General features: G+C 43.1%; 1 protein-coding gene across 1 annotated transcript in view; it reads left to right on the plus strand.

Moving 5' to 3' along the window:
- Positions 1 to 21,735, plus strand: part of EVC (EvC ciliary complex subunit 1) — a 178,656-nt gene extending 156,921 nt beyond the window's left edge. Inside the window, exons 18-21 of the mRNA XM_082263110.1 lie at positions 9,797 to 9,890; positions 10,540 to 10,666; positions 19,255 to 19,348; positions 21,540 to 21,735. Of these exons, the coding sequence (XP_082119236.1) occupies positions 9,797 to 9,890; positions 10,540 to 10,666; positions 19,255 to 19,348; positions 21,540 to 21,580 (356 nt within the window). The 3' untranslated portion in view covers positions 21,581 to 21,735. The remainder of the gene's footprint in view (positions 1 to 9,796; positions 9,891 to 10,539; positions 10,667 to 19,254; positions 19,349 to 21,539) is intronic.
- The last annotated feature ends 992 nt before the right edge of the window (positions 21,736 to 22,727 follow it).

Here is a 22,727-nt window from a genome sequence, read left to right on the forward strand (position 1 = left end):
TAGTGCACTCACATTTTCTCTGTCGCTCATTGACAGACGTAGTCCTCCTTGATTAATATCAACTCGGGTTATACTGCCCTCTACAGGAGTAGGACTAGACAGGAAAGAAAACGTTCTGGCCACACCCTAGGGGCAGTCCCAGAGGGTATATCCTCTCACTTCCTGCTACAGCAAATCAGTTTTTTTCTGTCTAGTTAGGAGTAAGGACCTAGATTCCTTGCTAGGATCTTCGGTCCTGGCAAGATTTTTTTTTAGACAGCTTTTTTTCTCCAGTGTTCCTGTGAGATCTTCAAGCAAGTACGCTGAAACTGGGCGACGGGCTGGATGTTGAGATCCAGTGGTCACCCCAGTTCAGCCTACGAGCGCTTGCAGGCCATAGCTCCGCGCTGGGTCAGCCGCGACATAGTCCCACTGGACGGGGACTGACCCTGCGAGTTAAAACGTCTCGCCTGGACGCCAATGACCAACAGAGTCACGGCGTCCGTATTGGTCGACAGCCCCCCCACCCCGGTGGAGAGGGGTTCTGTCAGGAGTTGGCGCCCGCCTGGTTCCGGTATGGTGAGTAGAATGTTCCCCCTCTCCCCCTGTCGGGTTTGTTGGTGGACGCGGGCCCCTCTCTGGGATGGTCGGACACTCGGTTTTCTGGGTCTCCCCTCTATCCTATAACAGGTCACAGATCCCCCAATTTGAGTGTGATTTTTGTGAATAGAAACCAGGAGGTTTGGTTTGGGAGCTGACTATCTAAAAGTCACTATATGACTGTAAGGGTGACTGAAGTCAGTGGCAGACTACTAAGAGGCATTACTATTGAGGTATAGAGGTATCCTACCTGTCTAGTGTGTACACAGGCCGATGCCTATGCCTGAGTTACTGCAGCCACAGATCGCCATCCCTCCAGAAAGCCGGTCACTTCCACAGGCCACACAGCCTCCCGCAGGCCGAGGACACCTCCCGCAGGCCGAGGCACTTCCGCAGGCCGCACAGGCCGAATGCACACATCCCGCAGGCCGCTGCTAGCTTGCAAGCCGCCGCTATCCTACACAGGCCGCCACCATTTTCCTGCAGATCGCACGAGGCCGCCATATTGGCGTAGCCTCGTGTCTCCAGCATGGGGGCGGCCATGTTTGAGGTGACCAAACACCTCGTGGAGTAATTGGGAGGCGCCGGAAGGCGTGTAAAGGGGCGGAGCCGCCTCCTTGGCCCAGGGAAAGCAAGCCAAAGACTTCCTGTCTGTAACAGACAGTGCTGGAAGCAGTTTGATAAGAAACTTCTGTGCATCAGGTGAGCCTTGGGGTCTCTCTCTCTCTCTCTTTCTGAGGGGTCCAAGCAGGTAGACTGAGGGGCGCTACTGCGCTGGGGGACTAAGTTAAAAAAAAAAATGTTTTTTTCTTGCAATTAATTTTTTTGTGTTTGCTGGCAAGTGTCTTGTTACATGAACCCTGCCACTCATGTATCCCCACCTGATCCCCTCGGGGTGGCCCCAGGACCCTCCAGTTACACCGGCAGAGGTAGCTGAGACTCATATTCCTTTTTTGGTACTAGCAAGCCTACCAAAATGGTGAAGGGTTTCCCTTGCCCAAATGGGGTCGTCCGTAAAAGAGCCCCTGCTATTTCCAAACGCATTGCTAGGCGCTATCATTTTGAGGAATCCCTCATTACAAAGATGGATGGTACCACCAATAGTGGACTCACCAATTTCCAGACTAAATAAAGCCACTGTTATCTCGCTGGATTGACAGAATGGGCCCCACCCATCTCTAGGGTGGGGGGACGTCTTCACCGGTTTCCGGATCCAGGGCTTTCCAGAATCCCGGATAAAGGGGTTCGCAAGGTCATATGGTCGGGATACAAGATCGAGTTCGATCACTTCCACCGGTGCGATTCTTCCCTTCCAATATTCGACATCCCCGGGTCGCTTAAAAAGCTTTGCGGGGGACAGCTTGATGCAACAAGCAGTGGTAGTTCCCATTCCTTGGAGGAGTTCTAGTCGAACCTGTTCACAATGCCCAGGAAAAAGGGCTAGGTGCGTCCAATTCTGGTCTTGGAAGAGATGGAGTCCATCCATACAGTGGTGGCCTCCCTGCATCAGGGGGATTTCCTGGCATCCATAGACATTTAGGATGCCTATCTTCATATCCCCATCTTCGCAGGACATCAGCGTTTTCTTTGCTTTTCCCAAAGATCATCCCTGGTTCCCACCAGGAGACTGAACTATCTGGGCCTAATTTTGGATACATCCTTGGCAAGAGTGTTTCTCCAGGCGGAGAAACTCCAGAAGATTCAGTCAATGATTCTGATGTTGCTGTCCGTCAACTGGCTGGGATTGATGGTCGCCTCCTTAGAGGCACTACCGTTTGCCCAGTCTCATACCCGAATTCTCCAAAGAGGAGATTCTTCTCATATGGAATCGGAATCCCGATTCCCTGGACAATCGGATCCGATTGAGCGAGCAGACCAGGGAGGCTCTGGTCGGGTGGCTTCGGTCTCCGATGCTCAGCCAGGGGAAGTCATTTCTTCGGATAAATTCCAGGTTACCGATAAAGGTGTTGGAACTGAGAGCGATCAGACTTTGTCTGATTTACTGGACCGAGCAGCTCCAGGGCAGTCCGGTTCAGATCCAATCGGACTATGCCACGGTCATGACTTATGTCAATCACCAAGGGGCACCAAGAGTGCCCTGGCGGCCATAGAAATGGCCAACATTCTTTATTGGGGGAACAGTTGTTCCAGTTCTCTCCGCGATATTTATCACGGAGGTGGACAGGCAGATTATTTCAGCCGTCAGATTCTGGATCAAGAGGAATAGTCTCTTCATCCAGAGGTATTTCACCAGCTGTCCCTTCATTGGGGCACCCCGGATATGGATCTGTTGGCAGGTTGGCTCAACAGGGCTCGCGCCCGCGATCCTCTAGCGGACGCAGCAGACGCGCTGAGCGCCCCGTAGGGACAGTATCAGCTACTGTATGTCTTCCCCCCTCTCAAGTTACTGCTGAGATTTCTCCGCAGGATAGAGGTGGAGGGAACTCCAGTTATCCTGGTAATTCCGGGCTGGCCTCGTCAAGCCGGGTACGCCGACTTGGGCAGGCTAGTCGCAGACGCTCCTTGTAGACTTCTTCTCAGGGAGGATCTGCGGTCTCAAGGACTGATCTTCCATCGTGCTTTACAGTCGCTGGTTTTAACGGCCTGGCCATTAAGACCCAGGTACTGAAGGACAGGGGATTGTCAGCTTCAGTTATTCCTACTCTAATTAAAGCAAGGAAAGCGACTTCTAGCAAAGTCTATTATCGCACATGGAAAACTTATATTGCGTGGTGTGAATCGTTGGGATTTCCCCCACGTACCTATTTGGTGACCCGAATTTTGGCTTTTCTGCAAAAGGGGGTTGAGCAGAAACTATCCTTGAGCACTATCAAGGGTCAGGTTTCAGCATTAGCAATCTTCTTTCAGAAGCCTTTGGCTACTCATTCCTTGGTGCGGAATTTCATCCAGGGGGTGCGGCACTTAGCTCCGCCAGTGCGCGCGCCCTTACCGCCCTGGGATCTTAATTTGGTTTTGTCGGTTCTGCAGAAACCTCCCTTTGAAAATATCATGGAGATTCCCTTGCTTACATTATCCCAGAAGGTGGCCTTCTTGGTGGCTATCACTTCTGCACGCAGGGTGTCAGAACTGGCTGCATTATCATGCCATTCCCCATATCTGATGGTTCATAGGGATAAGGTAGTTCTTCATCCGAAGCCATCCTTTCTTCCTAAGGTGGTTTCAGACTTTCATCTGAATGAAGATATTGTGCTACCTTCCTTGTGTCCTCAGCCCAATCATCCTCGGGAATATGCGTTGCATTCCTTGGATGTGGTTCGGGCAATCAGGGTATACCTGAAGGCTACGGAATCGTTCCGTAAGGCGGATTCACTTTTTGTGATCACGGATGGCCCCAGAAAGGGGTTGCCTGCATCTGCCGCGACTATCTCCAAATGGATCAGACAGACGGTGGTACAAGCTTATTCGATTAGGGGTCGGAATCCTCCGTTCCCTGTTAAGGCGCACTCCACTCGAGCGCTCAGTACTTCCTGGGCCTTCCGCCATCAGGCGTCAGTGGTCCAGGTGTGCAAGGCGGCTACCTGGTCGTCGGTGCATACCTTTACAAAATTTTTTAAAGTTGATGTGATGGCATCGGCGGATGCCTCATTTGGCCGCAAGGTTTTGCAGGCCGCAATTTGAGGAGACCGGTGGTCTACCTCGAGGGTTTTTTTTTCGTTGGAATTTCAGTTGGGTCTCATCCTTTGATTGATGAGCCTTTAAAACTTCTAGTTGGCATCGGTTGGGCCTTCTAGATTGGATTTTGATTTCCATTTTCCCACCCCTCATTTGTGGTACTGCTTTGGGACGTCCCGAGTTGATATTAATCAAGGAGGACTACGTCTGTCAATGAGCGACAGAGAAAAATGGATTTTTGTAAAATCTTACCGTAAAATCCTTTTCTCTTAAGCTCATTGACAGACGTAGTACCCGCCCCTCTGTTTTTTGAGTTGGGTTGGGTTAAATTCTCTAAACACTGCTTTGTGACATAACTGGTTTGCTGTAGCAGGAAGTGAGAGGATATACCCTCTGGGACTGCCCCTAGGGTGTGGCCAGAACGTTTTCTTTCCTGTCTAGTCCTACTCCTGTAGAGGGCAGTATAACCCGAGTTGATATTAATCAAGGAGGACTACGTCTGTCAATGAGCTTAAGAGAAAAGGATTTTACGGTAAGATTTTACAAAAATCCATTTTTTGGTGCCTTAAACAGACAATCAGTGCTCAATAGTATGAGGGATTCAGTCGCTCCGCCTGTCACAGAAGCTGGCCTGAATTCCACAGTAGTTCAGCCCAGTAATCAACAAACCTGAAGTGACATCAACGTTGTTCAGAACCGCCCCAATGCATTTCGCCCAATCAGCTTCCTCAGGAGGCTGGATATGGACAGCACTGTCGCCCTCTATAAGCACCAAATAATTAACCCTTAACTAGGGAAAACTGCAGGGTGGGAGAGAACCGCCAATGTGATCCGGCTGCTCTTATCCCTCCTGTCATAAACAAAATCACACACTAAGAATCCATCAAAGAAAGCCAAATACCACCCGCACCCTCTGACCACACAGTCAGAAAGACTGCAGAGAAGTATGGAGCTGGCAGCCATATCCAGCCGCTCCGATCCCCTCTGCTTCCTACACAGGAAGAGAATCGGAGAAATAACCAAATACTGGCAGCACCCCATCATCCACCCCACAGAGATCTAAAAACCTAAAAATATGCTAAGGAAAAGACTCAAAATTTTACAAAGAGAACATTACACTGCAGAACATACAGTATACATGTACACAAATATAAATAATAAAACTTAGAAAGAAAACAATTTAAATCTGTCTATATTAAGACCCGTTGTTTGCATGGTTTTTAAGTCATATATCCAGTGGGTTTCACCCTGCTATACTTTTTTCCTTTTTTTAACACCTTTCCAATAAGTCTCAACCTTATTAATCCCACAAAAAATAAGCCCTGTGTGTCCCTATTATGGTGAATTCCTAAACGGTTCGATAGGATATGTTTTTTTATTGCCCTTTTTGATATTATTAATGTGTTTTCTAAGTCTCACTGATACTTTTCTAGTTGTTCTGCCAATATACTGATAATGACATGAACATTCTAGTAAATAGATTACATGTGATGTAGCGCATTAAATTTTTTTTTAATGTTAGAAGTTTTCCCTTTGACTCTAGAACAAAAGAATGTTTCTTTTTCGTTCTTTATCATTAACTCACTTTCAGTGTGTTGATTATTGGGCTGAACTACTGTGGAACGCAGGCTGGCTTCTGTGACAGGTGAAGCGGCTGCGATTCCCTCATACTATTGAGCACTGATTGTCTGGGCCGACGGGTTTAAGGTACCAAAAAAATGTGAGTGCGCTGTTTGTTTTTTATGCATTTTAATAAAAGGTAATACAGTTTTATGCGATGAGTCTCTTTCTGTCCTCAGAGGAGCGGAGGATTGTACCCCAATTTGTGATTGAGCGCAATTTACCTGTTCTGGTGAGTTTACACAGTTCACTGTGTATGGAGCACCAGTGAACTTTCCATTTAGAGTAGAGCACCATGTGGTACATTGTAGCTTTTGTCACCAGTTGGAAGCACGTGAATTTTTAATTCTATTTATAAATGGTGAACATTTTGTGTGGATGATGGAATGGACACTATGTTAAATTGATTTCACTAGGACTGTTTTTCTTTTTTTTTTTTCACATTGTTTCATGCTATCATAGTAATGTTAGTGACATACTCTATCATATTTGTCATTTTTTATTTTGGCCAAGGCTCAACTGGTTCTGTGGCTACTTGCAGATCATGTAAGACAGTTGGATTGTGTGTGCATGGTTGTTTGTTGCATCTGTATATGTATCATGAAACAGCTTCCCTTGTATGGTTGCTCTGTGTTGCTCTCTTTATATCCCTCGATATTGCTTGAAGTGACTTCTGAGCTGGTGCTCAACAAGTGCCCAGCTGTTAAGCTGCTGTTTCATATACTTAAGTCAGAACACCTGCAGCACGAAAGCCAAGCAGAGTTTCTCAAATTTCTTTAAGAGGACTCTCTTGAGAAAAGTATAGGGGCTGCTATTGCTGCCTTTTTTTTGGAATGCTAGTTGGCTTGATGTGTCTTACTTTAGTTGAATAAATAAAACGTGTGCTGTAAATGAGTTTTAGAAAAGTCTAAGGCATGTATCTGCATGACAGCCAGGAAACTAGCATTCTCAAAATGAGTTCAGGAATGGCAGCCTCTATTATTCTGTCATACCAGAGACCCTTTAATTTTATAGAATTGTTTGAATCAATGTTTATAGTATGGTTTGTATAGCTTTCTGTGGACCATATATTTTGTTATACTTTTGTTATCATTGTGTGTGGCCCAAGAGGTGAGAAATATTGGGATCTCTACACTCATTAGTGGTAACACTTGCAGAATGCAGAACTTAATAGTTAATGCATACTAGTTATTTCACCATCTAGCCTTAAAGCAGTTGTATACCGCTGGACGTTTTTTTTCCCCTGCAAGGTAAAGTCATAATATTCTAGTATGCATCGCATATTAGCACATTATGTGAAACTTGCCTTAAAACAAAGCCTTTCCAGCACCCAATGTCAGCGCTGCAGAGGCTCCTATCTTCACTTGTCTTGCTTCTGGGTTGCCGGACTCAGTAACTGGCTGAAGCCGCAGTAAAGTCACTCCTGCGCATGCACACGGGAGCCGCCATTCATGGCACAGGGCTCTGAAGGAATGGCGCGGGTGGCTGTTCCTTTAGGGCACGTGCACCACTGATGTCACTGGCTGCATGTAATGTAAATATTTCCTACACAGTACACAATTAGGAGGTATTTACCTAATAGGTAAGCCTTTTTATAGCCTTACCTGTAGATAAAAGGCATGTATGGAAGTTTACTTCTTCTTTAGGCTGGGAATGGATAGATAGAATTTCAAACAAAAAGTCTTGGGAAAATTTGTATTGTCGTTTGAAAGATTTTGTTTGCTTTTAGAATGAATATACTTTACCGAATGAAAACCACATACAGTATCTCACAAAAGTGAGTACACCCCTCAGATTTTTGTAAATATTTTATTCTATCTTTTCATGTGACAACACTGAAGAAATTACACTTTGCTACAATGTGATTGTACAGCTTGTATAACAGTGTCAATTTTCTGTCCCCTCAAAAAAACTCAACACACAGCCAGTAATGTCTAAACCGCTGGCAACAAAAGTAATGAACACTGCTAAGTGAAAATGTCCAAATTGGGCCCAATTAGCCATTTTCCCTCCCCGTCATCATGTGACTCTTTAGTGTTACAAGGTCTCAGGTGTGAATGGGGAGCAGGTGTATTAAATTTGGTGTTATCGCTCTCACTCTCTCATACTGGTCACTGGAAGTTCAACATGGGACCACATGGCAAAGAACTCTCTGAGGATGTGAAAAAAAGAATTGTTACTCTAAGTAAAGATGGCCTAGGCTATAGGAAGATTGCCAAGACCCTAAAACTGAGCTGCAGCACAGTGGCCAAGAACATACAGCGGTTTAACAGGACAGGTTCCACTCAGAACAGGCCTTGCCATGGTCAACCAAAGAAGTTCAGGGCACGTGTTCAGCGTCCTATCCAGGGGTTGTGTTTTTGGGAAATAGACGTATGAGTGCTGCCAGCATTGCTGCAGAGGTTTAAGGGGTGGGGGGTCAGCCTGTCAGTGCTCAGACCATACTCCGCACACTGCATCAAATTGGTCTGCATGGCTGCCATCTCAGAAGGAAGCCTCTTCTAAAGAAGAAAGCCCACAAACAGTTTGCTGAAGACAAACAGACTAAGGACATTGATTACTGGAACCATGTCCTGTGGTCTGATGAGACCAAGATAAACGTATTTGGTTCAGATGGTGTCAAGCGTGTGTGGCGGCAAGCAGGAGAGGAGTACAAAGACAGTCAAGTATGGTGGTGGGAGTGTCATAGTCTGGGGCTGCATGGGTGCTGCCAGCACTGAGGAGCTACAGTTCATTGAGGGAACCATGAATTCCAACATGTACTGTGACATGCTGAAGCAGAGTATGATCCCCTCCCCTCAGAGACTGGGCCGCAGGGCAGTTTTCCAACATGATAACGACCCCAAACACATCTCCAAAACCACCACTGCCTTGTTAAGAAGCTGAGGGTAAAGGTGAGGGACTGGCCATGCTTTTCTCCAGACCTAAACCCTGCTGAGCATCTGTGGGGCATCCTCAATTGGAAGGTGGAGGAGCACAAAGTCTCTAACATCCACCAGCTCCGTGATGTTGTCATGGAGGAGTGGAAGAGGACTCCAGTGGCAACCTGTGAAGCTCTGGTGAACTCCATGCCCAAGAGTGTTAAGGCAGTGCTGGAAAATAATGGAGGCCACACAAAATATTGACACTTTGGGCCCAATTTGGACATTTCCACTTAGGGGTGTACTCACTTTTGTTGCCAGCGGTTTATACATTAATAGCTGTGTGTTGAGTTATTTTGAGGGGACAGCAAATTTACACTGTTGTACAAGCTGTACACTCACTACTTTACATTGTAGCAAGGTTTCATTTCTTCAGTGTTGTCACATGAAAAGATATAATAAAATATTTACAAAAATGTGAGGGGTGTACTCACTTTTGTGAGATACTGTACACTGTTCACAATGAGTTCATTCAAACTGTCTTCTACTCTCTCTCTCTCTTTCTTTTTTTATTTCCCCATGTGCCCAGGCATTATTGCAGATACCTGGAATGTGGCAGACATACTCTTCACTTTTATAATGGGCCCCTTCCATTTTTCTGGAACCAGGAGAGTTGGTTTTTGATTGTTGTAATTTGGGTTATGCCGTCATGGCTTTGTGAAATCTTTTGAAGTCTGATTGGTATTTAATCCTTTAACGTTTTTACAGTTACTTTACTGTCCCGTTATACAAGGTACATTTTTGTATATGCTGCAATTGTTTCTCTCTCTTTTCTTTGTGCTTGTAAAAACCTAAAATAAAGAATTTAAAAAAAGTTAGCTTGTTTTGGAAAAAAATTTCCATCGTGCTCCTTGCAACTCTGGACAAAAGCAAACGCTGATTTGACCCCACTAAAAATTAGAAAATGAACAAACTTTTTTTGAACAAATTTCTTTTCCCAATAATTTTTTATGGTCAGATTTACAGTATGCAATGTATCAGTATATGGACCTGCAATTTATTGATGAAAGTTAATGTTTAGCTCTTTTTTTCTGTCTTTTCAGATAATACTAAATTACACAATAACCAGAAACTGGCCAACAGTGCGCCCAAAGAAAAAGCTTTACAACAAGAATCGGGTCATACTCTCCATAAAAGGTTTGTGGCAAATAGTTAATCCAAATGTATTTTTTTCCTTTGAGAAGAACTGTCTGTAGGCTCCCTGCAACAGATTTTTTCCTTATGACTGACTTAGCATGCCCCTGTGTGGAGGCGACCATCTTGATAAAAGTGCAGGGATTTGCTTCCTGATGTCAGAGATGCCTCCATGATGGCTGGTGATTTGATGACTGCTGGGGTACATCAGTCCAGGAAGAATGTCTGCCACCACCAGAGAAAGGGAATGGTGCTGTCACCAGACCGGTTAGAAGACTGCAGGAAAAATATATATTAGGGTTTTTTTCTAATAAAAAAATACCAGGGTGGGACTTTGGGTGTTGGTAGAATAAATGCCCAGAGTTCCACATGAATAGGAAAGCTTGCATCCTTTCATCTGCTTTGTTCAGTTTCTTCTGCACTGGATAGACTCAAGGTTGTTCTAATAGCCGTTGTCCCCTACAGGGGCTGACTCTTAAGCTATTCTCACTGAGCATCTACATATACTGGAACAACCGTGTAAATAAAAAAGAAAAGTAATTGTTTGCCTTATAAATCTAGTGAGTTGTGCTTGGCTTTGTTTTCTTTCAATATAAAGATATACTAGTAATTCCTTGAGCAGGGTCTTCAAAACATTGCTATTATGTTTCAGGCTGATCTCTCTACAAAAGCAATTACTGGAGAAGCTCAGACGGTATGAACAGGGCCGCCTGGATTGCCTGAGACAGAAGAAATCTCTTCTACATCTCCTGGAAGGGCAGCTGGAAAACAAGCTGAAGGTAATTCCATGGAGTGCAGATAGCAATCACCTACAGTTGTACTCATAAAGTTTACATATCCTGGCAGAATTTATGATTTCATGGCCATTTTTCTGAGAATATGAATGATAACACAAAATCTTTTCTTTCACTCATGGTTAGTGTTTGGCTGAAGCCATTTATTATCAATCAATCAATTGTGTTTACTCTTTTTAAATCATAATGACAACAGAAACTACCAAAATGACCCTGATCAAAAGTTTACATACCCCAGTTCTTAATACCGTGTATTGCCCCCTTTAACATCAATGACAGCTTGAAGTTTTTTGTGGTATTTGTGGATGAGGCTCTTTATCTTCTCATATGGTAAAGCTGCCCATTCTTCCTGGCATAAAGCCTCCAGTTCCTGTAAATTCTTGGGCTGTCTTGCATGAACTGCACGTTTGAGATCTCCCCAAATTGGCTCAATGATATTGAGGTCAGGAGACTGAGATGGCCACTCCAGAACTTTCACTTTATTCTGCTGTAACCAATGACAGGTCGACTTGGCCTTGTGTTTAGGATCATTGTCATGTTGGAATGTCCAAGTACCTCCCATGCACAGCTTCCGGGCTGATGAATGCAAATTTTTTCATCCAGTATTTTTTGATAACATACTGCATTCATCTTGCCATCAATTCTGACCAAATTTCCTGTGCCTTTATAGCTCACACATCCCCAAAACATCAGCGATCCACCTCCGTGTTTCACAGTATGAATGGTGTACCTTTCATCATAGGCCATGTTGACTCCTCTCCAATTGTAGCATTTATGGTTGACTTTATGTCAGAAGTTTTGAGACTTGTCTCTGTTTGGCATATTGTAAGCGGGATACTTCGTGGCATATGCATAGTAATGGCTTTCTTCTCCTTATTGTGCATCTTGAAACAGCCACACCACATGTTTTCAGAGAGTCCTGTATTTCACCTGAAGGTATTTGTGGGTTTTTCTTTGCATGCCGAACAATTTTCCTGGCAGTTGTTGCTGAAATTTTAGTTGTAAACAGCACTGCTTCAACCATCCTTGTAGTGAATATAACTAGGTATAATGTGAAATTTTAGTTGGTCTACCTGACCGTGGTTTGGTTTCAACAGAAGCCCTCATTTTCCACTTCTTGATTAGAGTTTGAACACTGCTGATTGGCATTCTCAATTTTTTGGATATCTTTTTATATTCCTTTCCTGTTTTATACAGTTCAACTACCATTTCCTGCAGATCCTTTAACAATTCTTTTTCTTTCCCCATCTCTCAGAATCCAGAAACGTCAGTGCAGCACTGGATGAAAGATACAAGGGTCTGTCAGGAGTCCAGAAACTCATTGACTTTTTATACACACACCCTAATTACAAGCAAACATATCACTGGTGAGGATGGTTACCTTTAATAGTCATTCAAACCCCTTTGTGTCAACTTGTGTGCATGTTATCAGGCCAAAATCACCAGGGTATGTAAACTTTTGATCAGGGTCATTTGTGTAGTTTCTGTTGTCATTATGATTTAAAAAGAGTAAACACAATTGATTGATAATAAATGGCTTCAGCCAAGCACTAAGCATGAGTGAAAGAAAAGTTTTTGTGTTATTCATATTCTCGGAAAAATGTCCAAGAAATCATAAATTCTGCCAGGGTATGTAAACTTATGAGCACAACTGTACTATAGCCTCTCTGAGAATACCAAGTTTTCTTAATCACTAAAATATTTTGAAGGCAGTTCTACATTTGGGTGGAGCGGTAAGAGATAAAATCACAAGTAAAGTTGTTACTTAAAGCGGATGTAAACCCAGTGAAGTGACCATTCTCAGATGATACTCAGAGATGAAACAAATCCCCCTACAGTTTTATTTATATATCTGCTGTCTCCAGCTTTCTACACTGTTTAGAAAGTGAACATTGTGTTAGAATTTTTCTTCCTGTTCCAGCACTGGGTGTGAAGTCTTGACATACACTGTGTGACAGCTGATTGGAGGAAAAGCACACACCCCCCATCTGCATAGGCAGAGGAACGAGGGAACAAACAGAACTGTGCTGTAAATAGACCAGCTCTCTGCCAATCTATCTCTATGCACCCTCTCCGACACAAATTTCCAGCTGCTTTTATCTCCTGTGTCGGAGAGCTAGCCAGAAGTTATCATGCTGATAACAGAGGAACAGAGCAGCAGAAAGACAAGGGGCTTCGGACAGAGATAGTTAAACACTACAAATATATGTGCCCGGGTCAAATTTCATGAATAGGGTTTACATCCACTTTAAAGCTAAACTCCAGGAGGGGATAAAAGACAGATTAATACAGCTCTTTTAGTCATTAATGCATCATTACATGTATTTGTTTTAAATGCAAAGAGCCTAAGTGCCTACATTTTAAAGCGGTAGTATACTGGAAAAAAAAAAAAACCCTGCAAGACAAAGGCATAATGAGCTAGTATGCATCGCATACTAGCTCATTATGAAAAACTTACCTTAAAACGAAGCCCCGACATGAAGCCCCCCGGACACCGCTGTGGGAGCTGACATGATCCCTCAGCGTCTCTTCCAGGTTCGGCGGCTCCAGCGCTGTGAGTGGCCGGAGCCGCGAGACGTCACTCCCGCGCATGCACGCGGGGGATTAACTTTCCGGCAACTTCCCGGCAAGGACCTTCAGAGCGCATGCGCCTCTAGCGTCAGCGGCTGCATGCAGTGCAAATATCTCCTAAACCGTGCAGGTTTAGGAGATATTAATTGTACCTACAGGTAAGCCTTATTATAGACTTACCTGTAGGTAAAAGTAAAAAAAAAAATCGGTATACTACCACTTTAACCACTTGCCGACCGCCGCACGACTATCTACGTCGGCGGTCAGCCCCTCACAGGCAAACTGACGTAGGTCTATGTCGCTTGCTTGTGAGGGTCTAGGGAGCGAGCGCGCGCCCCCGCTCCCGCGTGGTCACGGACCCCCCCGCGCGTGTGACCGGCGGACCCGATGTCCGCCGGCCACTCTGCGATCGGCGGGGGAGAGGGAGAAAGTCAGGCAGCTTGTGTAAACAAGCTGCCTGTCATTCTCCTCGGTGTAAAGACACGGATCTACTATGTAGATCCGTTGATCAGTGTCCTTACAGCTCAAGCCACAGCCAATCACAGTAGAAAGCACGCCCCTAGGGACACACACAGCCCCTCCCTCCCAAATAAAGTTAACCCCTTCACTACCAGTGTATTTTTACAGTAACAGTGCATATGTATAGCACTGATTACTGTAGAAATGTCACTGGTAACCCCAAAAGTGTCAAAAATGTCAGTCAAGGGTCCGATCTGTCCGCCCCAATGTCGCAGTACCGCAAAAAAAATCGCAGATCGCCGCCATTACGCGTGAAAAAAAAAACAACAAAAATGACAAAAATCTTTCCCTTTGTTAGTAAACGCGATAACTTTTGCGCAAACCAATCAAAATACGCTTTTTTCGATTTTTTTTTACCAAACATATGTAGCATAAAACAAATTGGCCGAAAATGTTAAAAAATTTTTGATTTTTAAATTTTTTTGGGGGGGAATTTCATATAAAAAAATGTGAAAAATATTGTTATTTTTGCAAAATTGACGCTCTTTTTTTGTTTATAGCGCATGATCAAAAAATCGCACAGGTGATCAAATACCACCTAAAGAAAGCTCTGTTTGTGGGAAAAAAAGGACGCCAAATTCGTTTAGGTACAGCATCGCACGACCACGCAATTGTCCGTTAAAGTCACGCAGTGCCGAATCGCAAAATACCCCCTGGTCGTTTAGCAGCCAAATCCTCCGGGGCTTAAGTGGTTAAGCTAGCCTTAAATGGGTCTTTTTTTTCGGTTCAGCCAGTGGGCTAATTGGGGAAAAAACAACAGATTCCTCCATCCACATAAGTTAGGTGAAGAGAGGGATCAATGTATTATGACAACGGAAGAGTCCCCGCTGTCAGAATACAACACAGCAGGGACTCCTCCACTGTCAGAATACAGTGATCAGGGCTGCAGCCGCTGATCAAACAGAAATTTTCCAACATTCTCTGCAATTTTTAGATCTACTTCTGTTGAATGAAAATGTCCATAAATGGATCAATATTTGTCTTGTTCCTGCTAAACCTGCTGAATTTTAATCTGTCTATGGCCACCTTTACTTGATCACAGTCACTGTAGAGAAGAGCTCAGAAATAAGAAAGACAGAGTAAGCACAAGTAGCCAATCAGGTGTGTTGCAATGTCCTGCATCCCTTTTCACCATCCAATAACAAGTTTGGGTGAGAAGTCTGTATGTGGAATTGCAACAGAGAAGGATCAGTTCCACTATCCTGCCAGACAGGACTGTGAGGTGTGGCAGAGCTGTGTAAATCCCAAAAAAGGATGGTCAGAAATACACAACCATATATGTATTTCATCTGTGTACTTAGCTGTTTGATTGGAGTTCAGACTTGAAGAAAACGACACCTTCTGGGCAAAGAACATATTTCAAGTGACAGTAGATAAAATATTCATAGCATTTGTTAATTGTTCAGGTCCTGGATAATGTAAATCTTGGGTGTGTTTAGTGTTACCTATATGGATAATTGTTGGATTTAATTCATGGTAGAGTTATAGGGGGTTACAGTTAGGTGTTGAGGCTAGAGTTTAAAGGTTAACTCCATCTCTTAGACCGTGGTACATGTTATACCCATACTTAAGATGGTACCTATTTCCAAACAGACCCCTCATCCCCAAAACCATGTCTATTTATAGTTCCTCCAGCTCAGTAACTGAAAGCCCATACCTCAGAACAAGGCTGGGAAGCTGTTTGCCATTTGTCAACCTGTCTGTACTGTGTATTTTAACAAATCTGTGCAGATACACTTTAAAGGCTATGTTTATCTTTTGAAAAAATTGTCTATGCAACAAGGGGCTCCAGTGGGTTAAAAAAAAAAAAAAAAACTGTGCAGCTTTAAAAAAAATATTGCTTAAAGTAATTGCCGTACCTGTAGGCCATTTGCGGCACCCCCAAAGCGCAGCAAGAAAAAACAAATTTTTAGCATTTTTCCACCCTGTCTTTTTGCTAGAATGACTCGTACAGCCCCCAGCTACAGCAAGTGTTGTCCCTCTTTCAAATTTCCCAGATTCACAATGCACTCTCTCCCCTTGTGTCCACCCTAATGCCTTTTCCTAGCGGAAAGCATAGATGACATTCCCTGAACAGGGTCAGGTTTCTGTACTTTTGCAGCTACAAGTTGCAACTGGATCAAGCTTCACAGATGCCTAGGGTTGGTAACTGTGAGTTAAAAACTGGTGAGGCTGTTCAGCTTAAATCCCTGTTAAGGAAGTCCACTCCCTGCATGCCATTGCTCCTTTTCTTCTTATCGGTCAGGAACATTTTCCTTCCTTCCCCTTTTCGAGGCATGTGGGGTGTCAAGAAAATACCTCCTCAACTTTCTCTCCCCTTTGCCTGTTGACTTTCAGTCCCTTTTAGCCTCCCCCTCTGGAGCAGAGATCCTGAGAGAGACATCCAGATGGTTTTTGGTCTCTTTGGAGCAAGGGATTTCTGGTGCTACCTGTCAGCCCCTTGGGGTGAATGGAGTGGTGCCCCCTCTTAGTCCAAGGGGACTCCACTTGCTGATGTGTCCCAAATCCTGGGACTGCAATCTGGTTTCACAGAGCAGACAGTTCTTACTTCAGAAGATTCTTCTGTGTGTCACCATTGGACATCCCTGTAGTGTTGTAGCCCCTTCAACTCTTAAAAGGTTTGGGAGCTGTCCATGTGGCAGGTCAAGTAGCCTGTTCCCCACACTGGGAAAATGCTAGGCGTACTGGTATTGACCACACTGGCTTCCTTATGAACAAGGCTTTGCCATCTGGATCACTTCACCCGGAAGTCTCCCCACTGAGTGAGGGTTCTGGATGCTCCTCATTTCTTTTCTTAATCAGTTGAACATTCTTAGTAGTGTGACTTCTCTTTTTTATTCTTTCTTATTCTTTTTTTTCTTTCTTATTTCTGCTTTTTAGCTAAGAAAGTTTCACTGGACAGGCAACCTCTTTTTGTCATCATGGGACCCCCTTTCCCTGAGCTCCAGGTTTGGGAATATAAGGCGTGGATGTAATGTTTACCGACTGATCTTCTTTTTTGGACCTGTTTTGATTGTTCTTTGTTCCTTCAAGGAATTCTTAACTTGTGGTCAACAGAATAAAACCACTGAGACAAGTCCCATCTCATTTTTGGTCTAGCTTCCTTCCCTATAGCTTAACATCTGTTTTTGGTGGATTGTTGGTTGGTTGGTTTTCGCAGTCTTTCGCTGAAATAGGCTCAGTGTTCTTTTAGATAGTGTCCCTTAGCAGTGATATTTTTCTCCTGGGCTGGAGCACCAGGTCAATTCTCTGTGGCCTCCCTTTGGATGTGGCAGTTCCCCTGTCTTCATAAGGGCTTCCTCTCTTCTGGCTCAGATTCGAATGTTGGTCCTACAAATACTGAGTTGCAGACAGTTCCAATATGTTCTTGGGTCTGTCAGTGGTTGTTGACCACTCCTCATTTGGACTGTTTTTGAATAGTATTTTAATTTCTCTTAAAGGCAGCAATATTACCCACTTGTCTCTAATTTACATTTCCTGTGTCCCTTAATGAAGAATACAAAAATCTTTTTCTTGAAGCCTATTGGCAGGACATGAGTTCCACCCCTCTGTGTCTTTTTGTTCTGACCTTTGGTACTGTATGTTAACTTAATGGAGGCACGTTGGGAAGAGGAATTATAAAGAGGCTAATGTTTTTTTGCTTGCCAGCATCTAATCATCTTGTATTAGGAATATAACCGCTATCTGAATTCCTGTGTGTCTCAATGGAGTCAGAGAATAAGACTTATAGTAAGTAAGTACTAAGTAATAATAATAATTATTTTGTTTTTTAACCTGTTACTTATAAGAACTCTGGTTTAATGGAAACACAGGATGCTGTTTAAGGAATTGTTGGTTATTAAGTAGTTATCAGGACTTCTACTTGTTATTTTCTTATGTGCCTGTTGGAATGCGGTAAGTGTTTTTCACTGTGATGAAATTGCTTTGGGATTACATTAAATGGGCAGGTTAAATGCAGATAGTGGTTGGCTAATATTTTTTGTAACTTATCTTTCCTCTTCACCATTTGCTGTAGTGTAGAGTCACAGCAAGGTAAAATCCCATGCTGGGAATGCTTCAAATGGTGATAAACAAGGAATGCTGCATACAGTATGTTACATTCATCATCTCCAAGCTGTTTGGTCATCTTCATTTCATAATCCTGCTCCATGCAGCTGATTTTCTTATCAATTTCTCAAAAAGATCATAGAGCAGCATTTTATTTTTTTTTTATACATTTTTGTGCACATAAAAAAATAAAACTGGTTTTCTGTGTGCTTGAAAAGTGATACCCTTTAATGGGAGACCCCCCCCCCCCCCAAAGTGATATTTCAATTGTGAGTGTATGTTGATGAATTATACTGCCTCTGCTGATTATTCCATAAACACTTATCAAGGTCAGGCTAAAATAGGGATTTTATGCAACCAGCAATCTTAGCAGTCTGTTCTGAATTGATTAAAAAACTGCTTTCACGTTCAAAGAGATAAGTGGATTTTCTCAAGTCTCCAAGTTATATTGGATTTGCAGAGCACCTTATATAGGACATAGGCATTAGATAAAGAAAAGGGAAACACTTATCTCATAAAATGCCATAATAAGTTGTATCATCAAAGTATATAATAAGCCAAAAAAAAAAATGTTTTTCTAGCTTTGGATAAGGTTGGGAAAGATTGTAACCTCTGTTGGGTTTACTGCTATACTGGGTTTCATTAGTGAGATTTACCTTTGGTTTCTGCCCTACCGTTTATTTTAGATAGGAAGTGGAAGGCATACAGTAGGGACTCAGACAGCAATAGGAAAAAAAAAAGAATATAAATAAAAGCAATTTTATTTCTGTCCATGTTGCCGATGAAGATTTCCCCTCACTTCAGGTCGATCCAAATTGTAACCCTTCCCTATGTTATCCAAAATTAAGAAAGAATTTTTGGCTGAACATACACTTAATAGTATTTCTACTCTTTTGATTGGCTCACAGGTGCACTGTAACCCTATTTACAGCACTTTGCTTACGTGATGTGCCTACCTTCTTGCCTTGCTTCAGTTTGTATTACAAAGCTGTCAATAAACGTATTGAAATTCAGTCGGTTCAGCAGAGGCCAGATGAATTTTGATCCATCTGTGCCCATCTACGTTTAATAGAAGTCGAACAGAGAAGCTGGAAAACTTTTCGCAATCAGTGGCAGCAGGCGCTGACCAGTATATTCTGATAGTGGTAAGCCCCACTGTTCTGGCGAGGCGATTCCTCCATCTACCTTGCTGGCTGAAAGAAAAAAACGTACCATCTATGGTCAGCTTTTCCTGTGCATTTATGAAGGCTACAAAGTGTCAAAAGCCTTTTTTTTAGATATGTATTGGATGACCTTTTCAACAAGCATTTCATTTATACCTGTGGTGGAACTGGTTATGGAAGTGTACCTATGTTCATCACTTATATTATTCAGCTGTAAGTATTAATATTATTTTCTTGCACTTTTTGCAATAGTTTGATTTCTGTTGTTTTTAGGAAGCAGAACAAGATTTCATTGCTGAGCTGGCTACAATGGCGAGGATCCGTCTTTCAGACAGTAGTCCTGTAACCAACAGAGTGGGACATCCTGGTGAGTTATAATCCATATACAGTAAGTGTTCCCATACTAGAGGAAGATTATTATTATTATTTTTTTATTTGCTGTAAGGGCCAGTTCACACTGTAGCGATGTCACCGCTATGCTGTGCAAATCACATGCAATGTCTGTGCGATGCAAATTCAGCGATACAGATTGTATGGCTGAATTTGCATCGCATTTGGACCAAACTTGTGCAGGACCCTTTTTTTGGTCCGCACCAGAATCGGATCGCATGGCTATTCATACCTATGCAATTTGATTCCTGTACTAATTGACAGTTCCCACTGCGATGTACGAACTGATCATGGGGTATCATTAACTTTGAATTGACACTCCCAGAGGTTCGCATACGGCAGCGTGAACTGCCTGCGAGTCGGGTGCAGTGCGGGAACCCACAGTGGATTTGCAGGGTTCCCGCATCGCACCAATGTGAACCGAGCCTAGCTTGTAATCTGCAGCATTACAAGTCCCATCATTGCACTCCAACAATACAAGGGAAAGGGAATTATGGGATTGTGTTTACAGGTAGTGCAAATGTACTACTGACATCATATCACAATATGTTTATTACTATATAAAAAGGTGCTTTTTAATTCTAATAACTGAAAGTACTTTTTTTTTTTTAAGAGTTTTATTTTGCCATATGCACAAAAAATGAAAGTTTCAAAACTCAGATACAAGAAAATAAATAGAACAATCCTTTTTTAATACAGGAAAGGTATTCCATACATCCTTAAGAGCCCATTCACACTAGCACGACTTGTGAGGCGACTTGTGTAGCCCCAGGTTGCTTGACATAACAAAAGCAATGTTAATCAAATCAGTGCCGTCTTAATTGGCACTACTGAAGTCGCTCCGACTTCAGAAAAGGGTCCTGTACTACTTTGAGGCGACCTGTGATCCGACTGTCCCATATACTTCAATGGGAGTCGCCTCCTTTTCTTAATTGAAACGACTTGTTATCAGACTTTCCAGGAAGAAGAAAGAGATTAGCCAGACATTCCCCCACAGACAAAGTCGCCTGTCTCTTCAAAGTAGTGCACAAGTCTCTTCCAAGTCTCTAAACAAGTCACGGGGCGACTTTCTTGTCGTGGTAGTGTAATGTACTTAAAGCATTTTATTTTCTGTAAACCAGTCCAAAACCTAAAGAAACAGAACACAGGAGGGTAAACTCCCCAAAGTTTTTAGAGTGAACTACTACTCTTTACCTTATATTATACAATTCCTGATGGTTTCGTCTGAGTCATGGTGTCAGGTTGGATGAGGGCATGCATTATCCCATGAACCCCAATAGAGAACCCCCAAGATAGTATACATTTTCTTCCCCTGGTTAAAGACTTTGTGCCACCTTTTCCATAGATTTTACCCATCTGGCCCAGATTCTGGTAATCTTTTTAGGACACTCCCTAGCATCATATGTCATTGGCCCTAACCCCGACCCCATCTGACCTGTCCATGGTGCCATTAGATCTTCTAAAAGACCCTGTAAAGCCAGCAGCAGAAATTATATTTTTCTGCTGGTTAACAGCTCTCCCAGTGCTACAGAGATCCATTTTAATGAATCTTGCAAACGCTTTTTGACAGGGTCTTTAAAACATGAAAGTCAAGTTAAACTGCAGCATTCCTTTTGCTTTACTGATTAGCCGGTATTAATCTATCCACATCTCACTGGAGGCTTCACAGACAGCATCCAGACACCCTGATGGACCGGAAGGGAGGGAGCAGTGTGGATGTCAAAAAGTGTCATAGGTTTAAAAAAACGACCGCACTGTTAGAGCTCTTTCACACAGGTGCCACTAAAAGCCTGAGCCAGTCATTCCCGCTCTCTCCAAAGCCCAGCCCTGAGCGCTGGGGGGCAGAGCAGGAGAAGAAGACGCAGACAAACAATCACCACTGTGTGCTAAGAGCAGTCCTGAGAACTGATGATCAGCAGTCACGTGATTGCTCATCTCTCAGGCCTAGATATGGCAGGGGACAGCCTCCGCATCGGACTAATGCTGCACCAGGTAGGTAAGTATATGTGTTCGTATTGTTATATTCCTGCACTTCTCCTTTAATTTATATCAACTTAGAAAAAAAGATTTCTGTTTCTTGAATACCATTAGACATTCACTGTATGGTGTCTGGAAATGCTATTTAAATGTTAAAATAATTTCTTCTCCTGTCTCTTTTTTTTGCCTAGAACTTGCCAGTAAAGCTCTCCCTGTGAAGAAGATGAAGTGACAACATTCCAGGAAATATGAACACAATGAATCATAACATATATGATTCACGAGTGAATTTTCATTGAAAGACTAAAAGTGACCTCGCAATGAAGTAAAGCAGTCAAAAGAGCAGTAAAAAGTGCATTAACCCAAAGAATATAGGTTCTGAATGGTTGGAGTTGCTTCCTTTTTCACATTATAATTGCTCCTTGTGCTGCCATTCAAAAAAAAAAAAGATAAGGCCCCATTCACATCTACACAAAGTTTTTTTTCCGTGAGTTTGTCACATGACCGCATAGGGCATCCCATGCTATTGAATTGGCTCCACTATGCACAATAAATGCTCCGAAGTAGCTCCTTTTTTTGGCAGTGAGCCCGCACATTTTGTCGCATTGATGTAATGCACATTTTGACATGTTTTTTGCACATTTCCAGGACCATGTGCAGAAAGGCGTGTTTCTGTGTGTGTTCCCGGAATGCACACGTGTGAATGTCACCTAAAGGTTTGGTATTCAGTGCTTTTTAAGAGACTAACTGCAAACTACACACTCTAAACTTCTATGTATAGGCAGATTGCTGTGTAAGAAAAGGTACAGGAGTGCCTTACCTATGGCACAACGGTAAACTAAAAGACAGAACATAATTATAATTTTACCGTCCATGTATTCTTGCAGAGGATTCACTAGATTGCAGGTTGGAGAAAAAATGTTGCTTGCACCATCTACGGCAGAGGCCCCTAAACATTGTAAACTAAGGCCCAATTCACTGTCACACGGCAAAAAAAAAAAGGCCACAAAATTAGAGGTCAGTGGCCCCTAAATCAGTATTTACCGGGAGTGAAAAATGATTCTGGAGTAAAAAATGACCTTAACCCTGCATCAATAGAGTAAAATATGCCGTGGCATCAGTGGTCAGTAGGAGTAAAAAACCCAATATTCCTCCAGGTCAGTAAAAGGTAAAACTTCCCCAGTGTCAGTGGTCTGTAATACATGCCCTAAATTGGGGGTCAGTAGGAATAATAAATGCAGCATTAGTGGTCAATGGGAATTATAAATGCCCCTGTGTCAGTAGGATAAATGGTGCCCATGGGTCATGGGAGAAACGGCACTCCCATGTCATCTCTGTGTTCCAGGTGCATGCAGGGATTTCTTATTAGAGGGGTCCAT

This window comes from Pelophylax lessonae, assembly GCF_965119305.1.
Source record: "Pelophylax lessonae genome assembly, chromosome: 1".
NCBI lineage: Eukaryota > Metazoa > Chordata > Amphibia > Anura > Ranidae > Pelophylax > Pelophylax lessonae.